General features: G+C 38.8%; 1 protein-coding gene across 1 annotated transcript in view; it reads right to left on the reverse strand.

Annotated features, from left to right (window-relative positions):
- Positions 1-2424: 2424 nt before the first annotated feature.
- Positions 2425-13320, reverse strand: part of C7H10orf90 (chromosome 7 C10orf90 homolog) — a 106642-nt gene continuing 95746 nt past the window's right edge. Inside the window, 3 exon segments of the mRNA XM_030569566.1 lie at positions 2425-3188; positions 4915-5014; positions 7090-7153. Of these exon segments, the coding sequence (XP_030425426.1) occupies positions 3150-3188; positions 4915-5014; positions 7090-7153 (203 nt within the window). The 3' untranslated portion in view covers positions 2425-3149.

Here is a 13320-nt window from a genome sequence, read left to right on the forward strand (position 1 = left end):
GGGGTGGTGCCTGTGGAAAAGGTAGCGCACAGAGCTGCCTGGACATGCCTCCGTGTAGGAGCCAGAATGGGGACATGCTGCTGCTTCCGGGAGCTGCCTGAGGTAAGCGCTGCCCGGAGACTGGACCCATTATCCCTTCCTGTGCCTGAACCCCCTGCCTCAGTGCTGATTCCCCTCCTGCCCTCCAAATCCCTCAGCCCAGAGCACCCTCTTACGCCCCAAATCCTTCATCCCTGGCTGCACCCCTAGCTGGATCCCTCACCCCCTATTTAATCCTCAATGAAGGATATATATATATATTTTTAAATGCAGTTACATACTATTGTTTCTTACCTCAGGAGGTCCGCTCTTCAAAGACTTACCTTGTGTTTCCTTTGTCTCTGTAAATCCTCAGGCCCACACCTGTCCCAGCCTATAAACATAGCCTGTCTCCACGGATGTTCATTGTTCTGAGTGCTGACTGAGTTAGCCCTGATGCTTACCTCAATTTAGGTGACAAACTTTACTTCAACAGTTTTGGAGCGTAATATTTTGCATATCTCAAACTATTTGTTGTACAAACATCTTGCAATATTATGATGAGCAGTGGACCTCTGGCTTGTGGTAGAAACATCACATGCCACCCTTTGGTGAACTATTATGTAGACATCAGACCCCAGCGATCCCTGTAAAACTCTGTGCACCAACTGTGAACCAGGGACTTCTATCTGCCAACTGGCAGAGGGCACAATATTGTTCTACTGGAACTCGCATATTAGGACTAAAAAGATGGATTAAGCTACACACAGAATTTGGGCTGACGTATTCAAAACTGAGTAACAAATCATAATATCTAATATTGCACGATAAAATGTGAGTGTCCTTACTTAAGTTATAAGGGTTTGGGCATACAGACTTAGGCACCGGTTAATTCTGTTTAAGTCAGTGGAACTATACTAGTGTATAACTACTGATATTGGAATCAGGCCTGTGAATTTTCCATGTTAAATAATATCAAATGGCAAAATTTCTCTTTCATTGTAAAGTGTGTGCAAATTTAAAATGGAACTTTGGCTGTAATTCTAAACTTTATTCTTTGGTTGCAAAGACTCTAAACCTATAAGGCTTTTTCAGGTGGTTTGAAACTTCATCAAGAAGTAGAATTTTTCCCTGAAGGCCTATGACTTACTACAATAACCTGACTGTAGAACTGAAGTGGGTGTCAGAACTGTTTGGATATAATGTAGGATATTCTGTTCTCACAAGATTAGAAATGAGAAATTAGGCCTGCCACAGAGATTATTTTTGTTGTCTTAAAGCACGGCTTTATATCATATCAAATGTTCCCAGCCAATGACTTGCCCTAGGCATCTTGTTCATTAACTCTGCTCCAAAACTCATTTCTCTGATAGAATTTTCAGTACAAACTGCTACATATTTATCCTTTAGATTTAGGAAATTACTCTTGGAGAAAATAAAAACATTTGGGGAATCTAGACTTTCATAAAACAAAATGATGAGTGAACTTTAATTGATGTTTTTAAAAATTCACTAAAATTAAGCAATTCGCAAAATTGGCAAATTAACTCCATGGAGTGTGTGTGCAAAAAGTCAAACCAACACATCACATAGCAGTGTATTTAAGACCTTATGATCACAACGGTGAAAAAATCTAGGTTTGAAATTCTGATACTATTAAAGTTAATGGAAATTTTGCCATTGACTTCAATATGATTAGGATTTCACCCCTGGAAACTCTCTGAACAGAATTGGTGTGAGAGAACTAGAAAAGAACAGTTTGAAAGATATTTTACGTGGATTCAGTCAGTGGAAGATTAAGCTCCTGGGTGCATTGAAGGCCAGACTCCTTTACCCTTGCTCAAAATGAGTAGTAAGTAACTTACTTCAGTTAATTCCATAGATTGCAATGAGGCTGCTTGAGAAGTAAGTTACTGCTGCTCCACACGAGCAAGGCTGGAGGATAGCTAAATGGCCTATACAAATAAATGCTCTTGTGAAAAAGGAGGATGCTTTTAAAAAAAATCTGGTCCTAAATCTCAATCTAAATTAGGAGTTTAGAAGCTAAGGGTCAAATTCTGACCTCCTTCACATGAATACAAATCAGCAGTTTACTTCACTGAAGTTAATGGAGTTACTTCTGATTTACTTAAGATGAGAATTTTGCCCAATAAATTTATAATAATCCTATTAGATAGTTTGTTCTCACAGTAGGATTTATGACACAATGAAGACCTCTTTATTAATACTAAGCCATGATTTTGTAAATGCTTTGAAATAATATAAAAAATATTGCATTTGGATTATTATATTTATTTATTCCATTTTATATGAAAAATGGTAGATTTTATTTCCAAAATGTACAAATAAAGATTTAAATATTATTGGAGGAAACATTACAGATGTTTTTAATTATGTAATCTTTACACACACGTATTTCTTGGGGGAAACCACTGCATGGGTCTGCACCACTTCTTAATATGCCATTTCTATAAATACTTTATGCTCATAGAAGCAAGCAGAATTATATGTTATAGTGAAGAACATGTAAAAAGTATTATTACTGAAGTTCTAAATATTGCTTTCTACAAGGGTAACCCTGCTATTTGGGTTCAGTACATAAACAGGAATGAACTCCTTCAGAGCACAGAAATATTGGTCCCTTTTGGTGCATTAACCATTAATTTAAAACTGCGGTAATGCCATTTCAGCTAGTTTCTAAACATAACAAATAATGATATTCATTTTTCTAGTATTTTACTCTCAGGAAATCAATGAGTAGAATACTTTTCCAATACTTTGGAAAAATAAGTTTCCTATGTCTTGAAAACCCAGTTCTATTGCTAAAACGGTATATATATTTAAAAGGTGAAAATAAATACCATTGTAATTCAATGTTTGCATAAAAGTTTCTTAAAATTATTTTCTCTGGGTAAACCAACTATAAGATGATAGTCCTAAAGCAGTTTGCTCATTTATATGTTCTCCCTTGGTTATTTGGAAGTTTCATTCAAATCCTACTGAAGTACAAATTATCTTCCTTTACATAGATAGTTGAAGGTAAGAAAGATGTCTCCAGGTAATTAAGATAATGCTAAATTTTATGTCTTATCTAATAGTCAAAGACATTCAAGATCAAATGGTCTTCTTTGTCACTCCGTATTTCTTTGAAGAAGCTGGTCCAGTAGTTGCTAGAGGGCAAAAATAAGAACAAACACTTAGGTCACAATTTAGATGTGCGGTTTGGGACATATAGAAGAAGCCACAGTGACCACTATAATTAAGGGTTGCATTAACAGTTTCCATTCTAATCTACTGACTTCAGTCACTTGAAACTTTCACCTTTCAACCATATGTTCCTGGTTCAGTCTCTCCTCAACAGGCATTCTGTGTGTATGTAAAACTATTGATATTTGAGTATGACAGCAGTGAATAAACAATACCTTCCTATTATAAAAAAATTCTCATGACTCCTCATGTTTGAAAAGTTCTAGTGTCAAAATAGCTGGGTGTAGAGAACTGAAAGATACAACTCTGCACATCATCTGTACTAACCTTTTTGTCTCTGGTTCTCCCATTGCACCATGTCCACATGCAGCAGTGCTCACAAACATTTTAGGGCTTTTGGAGTGTTGCATCTATCTATCTATCCCACGGTTCCTAGCAAAACTCCCTGGAACAGGTTGGGATGTCTATGGCCTATAATCTCTATTTGCACCTCCTGATATTTTTCATTTATCTCATTGGATACTTGATCTCTGTGCAGGACAGAGGCATCAACACTAGGGTGACCAGACAGCAAATGTGAAAAATCGGGACAGGGGGTGGGGGATAATAGGAGCCTATAAAAGAAAAAGACCCAAGAATCGCGACGATCACTATAAAACTAGGATATCTGGTCACCCTAATCAACATGAATCATGAGGCTATACCCTGCTAAATCCTTGCTTTTGCAAATTCATGACAGAGAGTCACCAGTTTCCACATAAACACCTGCCAGAGCAACTCTGGAGGCTTGGGATAATGAACTCTGACATCTTTGACTAGTGGCTGTTGAGGAGTTAAGGAGTTTGGTTTCATTATTTCATACTCATGTACTCATTTTTATTATCATTTAACGTGTATATTGCATTGTTTTAGTTTTTCTTCCTCTTTTTGCTTTGTTTTGTAACTGCACTAATTTTTCCTCCTCTCTTGCCTTTCCTTCTACTAGCCAGAGATGGGAGCCAGATGCTTTAGACAGGTGTGTAGAGATAGGGTTTCCCTTTGAGCCCACTATTCAGGGGAGAAAAGGGTGTGACCAGTAGTATTGGACTACAATGGGGAAATGGAATGGTCCAGTGGTTAGGGCACTGGCATGGAACTCAGAGACCCAGGTTCACTTCCATGTGTGTCTTGGGCAAGTCACTTAAATACATTTTGAAGACCTGGGTTTAGGAGTCTAACTCTCATTGATTTCTCCTTTGAGGAGCTTGTCTTAGTCTATCAGGGTATGTCTACACTGCAACAAAACACCTGTGACTGTCCTGTGTCAGCTGACGTGGGCTTAAGCTGCAAGGTTAAAAAACTACAATGTAAATGTTCAGGCTCAGGCTGGGTCCCTGAGCCCAAACATCTACACTGTAATTTTATAGGCCTGTAGCCTGAGCCATACAAGCCTGAGGCAAGTGACATGGGCCAGCCATGTGTGTTTTGTTGCAGTGTGGACATAACCACTGTGTTTCAGTTTCCAGTCTGTATAATGGAAATAATAGCACTTCCCTACCTCACAAAGGTGTTATAAGGATAAATACATAGAAATGCATAAAATACATAGGTAAGTGGATTTACTTGGGGGTTATGGGACCAGAGGTATGATTTTAGTGCAGCAGGGCACAGTTATAACCAAATTAGGCCTATTCACAATGGAACCATTACCTTTTTGAAGACCTCCACCCGTAGTCTGTTGCTCTGTATGATGATTCGTTTCTGTTTTTCTTCCTCTTTCTTTTTCACTTCAGGCAAGTTATTATAAATCCTGGCATAAATTCAGAATATAAATTTTAACATATCATTCTACAGTGTCACTACTAACTTAATTTTTCAAAGTGGAAAAACATTCTTCTAGGTGATCACTGGTATTATTAAGCATTTGTAAATATCTGAATTGGATTTCATACAGCTATCTATTAGCAATAGCACTGGTATCACAATGAAAGATTCTGAACTGAGAAACTTGAGAAATAGTCTTTATTCTGAAATGATTAAATGAAAGTAGAGGGCCAGGTTATTTCAGTTACGTCTGTGCAATTCTGGAGTAAATTCACTGAGCTCAGTGGAGATCATCTAGATTTATAGCAGTGGAACTGAGACAAGACTCTGGCCCATAAGCTTGTTGTAGATATATCACAATACAGATTCCAAGCAATAACCTTCAGTGATTATTAAAAAATGTGTAAGAAAAGTAAAATGATGATTATATAAACTGATAAGTTTTTCTCACTGTCACTGTGATCCTTTCACCAGAAAACAAAATTGTCAATTCTTAATGTAATTACAGTTCTTGGTTATGATCATAAAATTAACGTTTGGGTCTGATCCTTTCCCCCCATTGCAGTCAGTGGCAAAATTCCCATTGACTCAAGTGGGAGCAAGATTAGGCCCTCTAACAAATATCTTGTTGCTTAGCAATTCTGCTCTTTGTGTGTATTCTGATCTAAATCACACGTATTCAGACTTAATTAGTTTAGTGGACTATAAGACTTTCCTTTTCCCTTCAACCTGTTTTGCACTATAGAGTCCATATAGCAGCCTATTCTGGCTTATAATTATGAGTAGTGTTTTATTTTTAAGGACTGTGGGACAGATTCTGATCTCTGTGACATTAGGGTACATTTAGAAAAACTCCTTGACATCACTTTGCATTTTTCATTGTTGTAAATGACTATATAGGATGCAGGGCAATGGAAGATCAGACCCCTAAGTATCTAATAAATTGCAATCTTTGCTAGGATATGTGCTGTGGTCAAGATCTAAAAAAATTAGTGACTCTGCCTTCAATTTTTGGGTGCACAACTTAATCCACCTTAAAGAGGCCTGATTTTTAGAGGATGAATAAGTGAGTGCTTGGTGAAAATCAGGTCCTTTTAAGGTACCTCAAGTTGGGCCTTCAAAATCACTAGTAACTTTTAAAAATCTTGACCTGTACTCCTCTGCAGAAAGACAGTTCTCACTACTGGAGAAAAAAGATTCCTTATCCACATTCAATGCTTACCTAAGAAATTAACTCCTGCTGCTTACAAGAAAATGCACTGGATTGTTTATGGTAGATGAAGAATAATAATGGGTATGGCAGAAGATGGAGAAAGCAGCCTGCAGAATAAGAGCCCCAAAGGAATATTCGGCAGGATGTGGTGCAAACTTCACTTTGAGAAGTGAAATTAGGTATTACAGAGCTGAAACTTCTGGTATATTTTGAGGGCTACAATGTATGCACAATATTACCACAAATCTCTAAAATGTTAATAAACAGATTTGAAGAAATAACATTTAGTAAATTATTAAAGACCATCAGATATGTGAAATCAAGTGGAGCATTATAGGCCACAAAGTAAAGACAGAAGTGTCCCAAATTATACCCCTCCTCAGAGGCCAGCCATAATTGCACTCTATGCTCTCTGAGCGCGGGATGCTCCCTGCCATCACTCCCAGGGTACTAGATACCCCAAAAAGGGGTGGAAGGAGGCAGAACCAAGACCTACACACACTGAGCAGAAGAACTGGTGTCCATTCAAGGCAGTGTAAGCTGCACTCCATAAAGGGGGATAGTGGAGGGTGTGTTCTCTCCTCCCTCTGTGCTCATGAGAGTCCCCAGAAGCATTGTTGCTCCCTGCAGTAGAAGGCCTCCTGTTGCTTCACACCATCCACTAAGTAGGGCTACAGCTCCTATCCACTTGAGCCATTTTAGGGGGAAGAACACTGCCCATGTTTGTGCATATTGCACAAGGCATGATATACCACACACCCAAGATTAAGATGCTAATTAGGAAGTGCAGAGTCTTGGCACTGGATCCCAGGGAATCATAGTGAATTCTAAACCAAAATGTTTTGTACCTTTTAGATCTCATGTGCATCTCCTTCTCCGAAATGAACCTTTCCTTTGGTTTGAACAGGTTATCTAATAAAAGAAACATAAAGATTCCTCAGAAATTAACTATATTTAGCATGTTTTAATGAAACAATAACAGCACTACTTTCCCTAAATTCATTCACATGGTGTTATTTCTTATTAAATCATTGCTGATCTACTGCCTGATCCAGCTTGCATTGAAGTCTAAGGAAAGACTCCTGATGACTTCATCTGGAGTTGAATCAGACCCTTAAGCTGCCCTTTAGAGTAGGAAGGATGGATAAGACCTATTTCCACCAGCCTTATTACATGGTTCATTTATTTTAAATGGATATAACTTTTGTCACTGTCACAAGCAGTAGTGCATACCTCCAATTCAAGCCATAAACCAGCTGATGATTAGTCTGGCATAAGATGACCTATTTTTATGTCATTCTTTCTTGCCATTAGAGAGCCCAAGTGACTGATTCTCCACTGCCATGCATCTTCAGTAGTAAATTACATTTTAGCAAAGTGGGTCAGATCCTCTGCCAGTGTCAACTGATTTACACCTGCAGAAACTTGGCCCAGTGGGTGCAATTCTGATTTGACAGTTTTACACCCACTTTGCACAGGTGTAAATAGCTGCACAAGGCAGTGGAGAATCAGTCTCCGGAGTCTTTGCTGACAAGAGATGAGGAGACTCTCACAACAACCTCAGCCAGCACTTCCCTGGTCAAGGGGAAATAATTATGAATCAAAACGGTTAGTTTGATTTCTAAAATGTTAGGTAATTTTGATATTCTTCCTTCATAACTTCTTATTAATGCAAAGTAATGGTAGACAGTTTAACCCAGACACCTTCCCTGCTCTTGAGTCCTGCCTGTTGACAGCAACTTTAAATTCTGCTCTATTGTACATGTGTGTCACAATTTTATAATAACTCTACTATCTCCGAGGCTTTTAGTAGCAGGGTGGCTGAGCAGTCATCCCACTTGTATCAGGAATTGGTTCATGATTTGAGGGTAATAACCTTACATATATTACAGAAGCGTGAATGTGTTTACAGGGGAAAGAGAGGAAGGACTCCTTCCTGCAGTTGGTAGGTATTTTAAGTATTGTATTGGAAGGGTCAGGAGAAAAGATAAACATTACGCAAGACATTATTATAAAAAGTACAGGACGTAGTAAACACAGCAGAATGTAATCCAAATAATTGAAATTTAAAACCCAATATTTTACAAATTATTGTATCAGAAAACATTGTTACAGATCGTTGAAAAGCTGGATCCTCATACCATGAGTTTCTAGATCCTCACTGGGCCTTGGACCCATGGTTTTTTTGTTTGTTTGTTTTTTAAAGACCATCATAGGGTATTTATTAGCAAGGGCAGGGCAGGGTGGATTTGATTTAAATCAAACTGATTAAATGACTAGTCAGGAAGACTCGATTTAATCATGGTTTTCTACATAAAAGTGTATTCTTGTTGGATAGAACCTTAATACGTATTCTTCACAACTCAGAGATAGATGTAGGTTTCATTTTTAGAAGGTACACACCATATATTTTTAAACAGTGATATATTTTGAAAAAACTTTTTAAATTAGTTTTACAGCTATATCAGAAAATGAATGATTGTTTGGTTATTTCATTTACCAAAGGTAACTGAAGCAGATATTTATGAAGTCATTGGGAGGTGAACTATCTCCAATTCAACAGGTTAATCATTAATAGTTGGTGGATTTCCTTGTCATGCTGTATTAAAAGGAGATCATCACCAGACAGACATTTACATTGTTTTATTTAACTAAAACAACAACGCTAAGTATGCTGGATTTTTTTGTCTTCAACAGCAACCATATAATATTTTAACAAAACAAGCATATGTCCCTCGCGTCTCACATTTATCTCCAGACTTCTTCTCTTTGTCTAGATCTGATCTGCCCGCAACAACTTTCTATTCATTGAACTTTTTGAAACTTTGCACTTTTAGAGAGAGGTAAGGGATTGACTCTGTGTACACAAATTTGCAGAGGGACAATAGAGTTGAGGTCTGTTGTTTCTCACCTCTATATAGTATTTATTTTAAAATATTTTTGCTGTTAAGAAGCAGGTTACTTCTGGAGACACAAATCCATAGTTTGAGAATTGCATCTCTGATGGTATCTTCTAGACTGAGCACTGAGTCCCACTGAGTAGATAGAAAGATTAACCTAAATAATCTATCTATACAGAAGCCTCTGGAACCCCACAAAATTGGGTCCCTAATCCAGGAACTATTGGAACTCATTCACAAAACTTTTCTTAAACATTACATGAATATATTGTCTCATACTGTAGAATTAGAATTTATAATCCCTATTCCACGATGATATAGTTTTAATTAAGATACATTATAGCTCAAAAATATCTTTAGAGAGGGTTTTTCCTCAAAAAGCATTTTATCAAAAATTCTGATTTAAATTTAAAAATCTGCATATTTATTTTTTTAAATCATTGATTTTTATCCACTCTGGGTCAGGGTGATTTCAGTAATGCAACTTTACTGAACCACTTAGAGGGCCACTGGGACACTTAGGGCCCCTGGATCCCTATCCCTCTATGTCCTCAGTGTTTTGTCATCAAAACTAGCTTTATTTATTTATGATAAACACATGCACATTACTTAATACCACTGCATATCAAAGGAATTTAGAAGACAGTATATTTCACAGTAAATGACAAATGTGCCTCTCTTCTGTTTCACTACAAATAAGATAAAATAATATTGAAGATAAAAAAATAAATATTGAGTTCCAGAACTACTTGACACACAGGTCAGCTCAGAGCTGAGCCTGTATCCACTGCCCTGAGTACAGACCTTCCCCCTTCACATTCTGCTCCTAGCTTTTTAAGACACCACATATGTTTCACTGGTATTTATGGAGGTTGCCCATGGCAACCAAACAGCCTAGAGCCATTTAAAGGTGTCACACCCAGCATCTCAATTACATTCAGTTTACTGAGGGGGAAAAAAGCAGCTTGTCTTTAAGAGCACTATCATTCACATATCTGAGTTACAATGGAAGGAACAGTTCAGCAATTTCCCTCCTGAACTGATACAGTTTTCAGAATGAAAGTTGTGCAAAAAGAAACTCCTCTATGCTTGAGGATTAACCCTTTTTCAAATACTTTATAACTGGCAAAGAAACCTATAAATTAGCCAAATAAATTTTAACTAAACTTAATCATATTGTATTACAAACTTTAAACAATATCTGTCCCCCCCCCACATATGACGACATATTGTCTGATATGATCAAACAAAGCTTGGCACAGGATGGGGGCTGCAAAGTTATGTGGGGCCACTTTGGCTCCTCATGTACCTTAGAGCTGCCTCACTGATGCTCCACATCCTCTAATCTGCAGAAGGTCACGTTAATCTTTTGGGGTCTTGTTAAGCCAGCGTTATAGCCCCTATGCAGTGGAAGGGTGCAAAGCAACACAGCGGAACTAAGAACTTGGCTGATCAGCTATTTAAAAATAAAGGACAAACTCCCCTCCTCTGTGGTTGCCCAGCACTAAGATGTGGGGATCTTGTACAAAGGATTCATACCCCTGCCCAGCATAGAGTCCAGCTTCAGGGGTGTTCCCTGCTCATTCCTGTGCACAGCAGGAGACAGCCAGGGGAGGAGTGAGGGTGAGCCAGTAGCCCCAGCAATGGCCTTGATTGTCCTACACTGAGCCTTCATGAACTAAATCAAATTTGGCTTGGGGCAAGCAGTGGATTTGGCCTGATCAGATGAATGTAATTTGAATGCACAGAGCATTTGCTCACATAACTTTCTATACCTCAAGATTAGTATTTGCGGAAACCTCTAATTTTTTGCCTGGAGTGTGGTGGTTTTCTGACTGCTGGGACAAAAATCATCTCTCAAAAGGTTTTACTTTTTTAATAAAAAGTGATGTTAGTGACATTTCCAGCCAGCAAGCTGGAAAGGCTTCCTTCCAGATTCCCACCCATGGAACACAGTGAAGAAATGTCAGCTGGCTTCAGACTAAACAAGCTCCTGCCAGGAGCTTTGGGCTCCCCATCCTGGAGTGCAGTGAAGACAACAGCGGCTGGCTTCATCTCTTCAGAAAGCAGTTAATGTCCAGTTAGGTTTCACCTGAGGACTGGCTAATTTCTAAGGGGTGGTTGGTCAGTAATTGTAAGAAGAGGAAGGAGAATTTCCTGCAGCTGGGAGATGAAGTTAGGCTGGGATTCATATTTATGTGTCTAGTCCAGCCATGTCCCCCAGCCTACATAAGCTTTTTCCGCAAATGCCATTTACATACTATTCCCTCAGGCTATGAAATGGCAGAAGAGCTGCAGCTTGAACTGGGAGATCAGGCGAGCACCAAGCTGCTTCTTTGCACAGAAGCAGGGCCACCAGCAGGGGAGAAATGGACATGGAGAATAAGGCTGCCCACCTGCTCAAGCAGAGAGGGATAAGACTTTTTCTTCAGGGACTATTGAGGAAAGGAGTAAACTATTCCTCAGTGCCTCAGCACGTAATACTGGGAACAAGCATAGGGTACAAGAGGGTGTGCTCTGAAATGCAGGCCCATGACTTTTCTGTGACTTCTTAATAATAAGGTGAGGCCATTCTCTAATTTTACCACAAGCCAAGGTGACAAAATGGCCTCCATGTTTGAATTACAGAGAACTGCCACAGAGGCAGCATGCAGGACTACAATTGTTAGTGTATGCCTTCTATTGCTCTAGAGCAACAATCTCCAGCTGACCTAAGAACTGTCTTGAAGGGCACTGGAACAACACACAGCCAGCACATCTTGGCAGGAAAGAGAGGTTGTGGAAGTCTGCCATGCTGGCTCTTCAAAAGGGCGGCCATGCTAAGAATTATAATAGCTGACCAAATGCATAATCAAGACCTGAATTAACATCCCTACTGAGTGAAGATCAAAGTAAGGCATAAGGTAGACAATGCACCAAGATGATAATAGCCAGCCTCTAAATTACGTTTGTTAGATTATTACAATTCAGCATCAGAATCATAGCTTTGATTTTTAATGTGAAAAATATTCAGGGAAAAGTACAGAGTTCTACGATTGACAGCTATTCAGCGTTTTTGCTGAGAAATTCCACAGGAAAAATGTTACTATGAGAGGCTTCATCCATGTTTTATTCAAATCCTGTTAGACTGCTGAGATACTGGTATTTATAACAATACCATGCACAGGAGTGATTTATTTGTAACATTCCTTTAATGGGGTGAGGAAGCCACACCAAGGTCTTGAAGTGCTAACCAAGATAAATAGCTCATCCTCATCAATATATTTTTAACAAATGCTAAGGCTAATCCCAGAGATGGATTAGAAGAAAAATACATTTCCTGGCTGGGAAGCTATTAAATGTTTAGACAGAGGACAGACAGTTTAGGAATGAGAAGAGTAGGAATAGGTTCCTTGGCTTCCCAAATAGAAATAAATCACTGAGCCACTGAAATAGAGAAAGAATGTACTGTGGGCTAGTTTCTGTCTACTGGTACATGGATGTGCCTTCCACTTACAAGTGGGAGCCCTAAAAATGTGAACACGGCTAGAATGTGACCCTGCATTGTATGTTGCCAGTAACTGAACAGAGAAGTCCTGGTGTAGCACTTGCAGATAGTTATACTCATGTGCTTCTCTCCTGTTCAACTAAAACAGGAATCCACCAAAAGCACATTGATCCTCCTTCACTGACAAATCACCCGGTTACTTCCACTAGTTCAGTGGTTTGACTTTCTTTAAAACTTCAGCAGCAAACATACTGCAGAATATTTTTTTTCAATGTCTGGCATTGCACTATGCTGTCTATTGCAGAGATGCCGTTGAGTACATACAGACTTCATGGCTACTGCATTATATATCATTAGTCTGTGTGTCCATTTAAAAAAGAAAATTAACCCTGAACATCAAATGAATACATGGGCCAAATTTCTGCCTAGTGACACCCATACCACCCTGCTAACCAAGGGAAGAATTTTTCCCTGTGGTGTTTTCAGAGTAGCCAGATTCAGATGTGCTGTATGTTATATGCCGGTCACCTGGTGCAAGGGAGTTAAAGCATTTATCTTGACCAGGATTTAAAGGAGTGTTGTAAGAACATGTTAGCCAACTCATGCTAACACACACATTCTAAAGGTCTAGTGTGGACAACATGGTGGATACATTAACATGAGCTCCTGCTTAAGTTTCAACTCAATCAGCT

This window comes from Gopherus evgoodei, chromosome 7 (genome assembly GCF_007399415.2).
Source record: "Gopherus evgoodei ecotype Sinaloan lineage chromosome 7, rGopEvg1_v1.p, whole genome shotgun sequence".
In the NCBI taxonomy this organism is placed as follows: domain Eukaryota; kingdom Metazoa; phylum Chordata; order Testudines; family Testudinidae; genus Gopherus; species Gopherus evgoodei.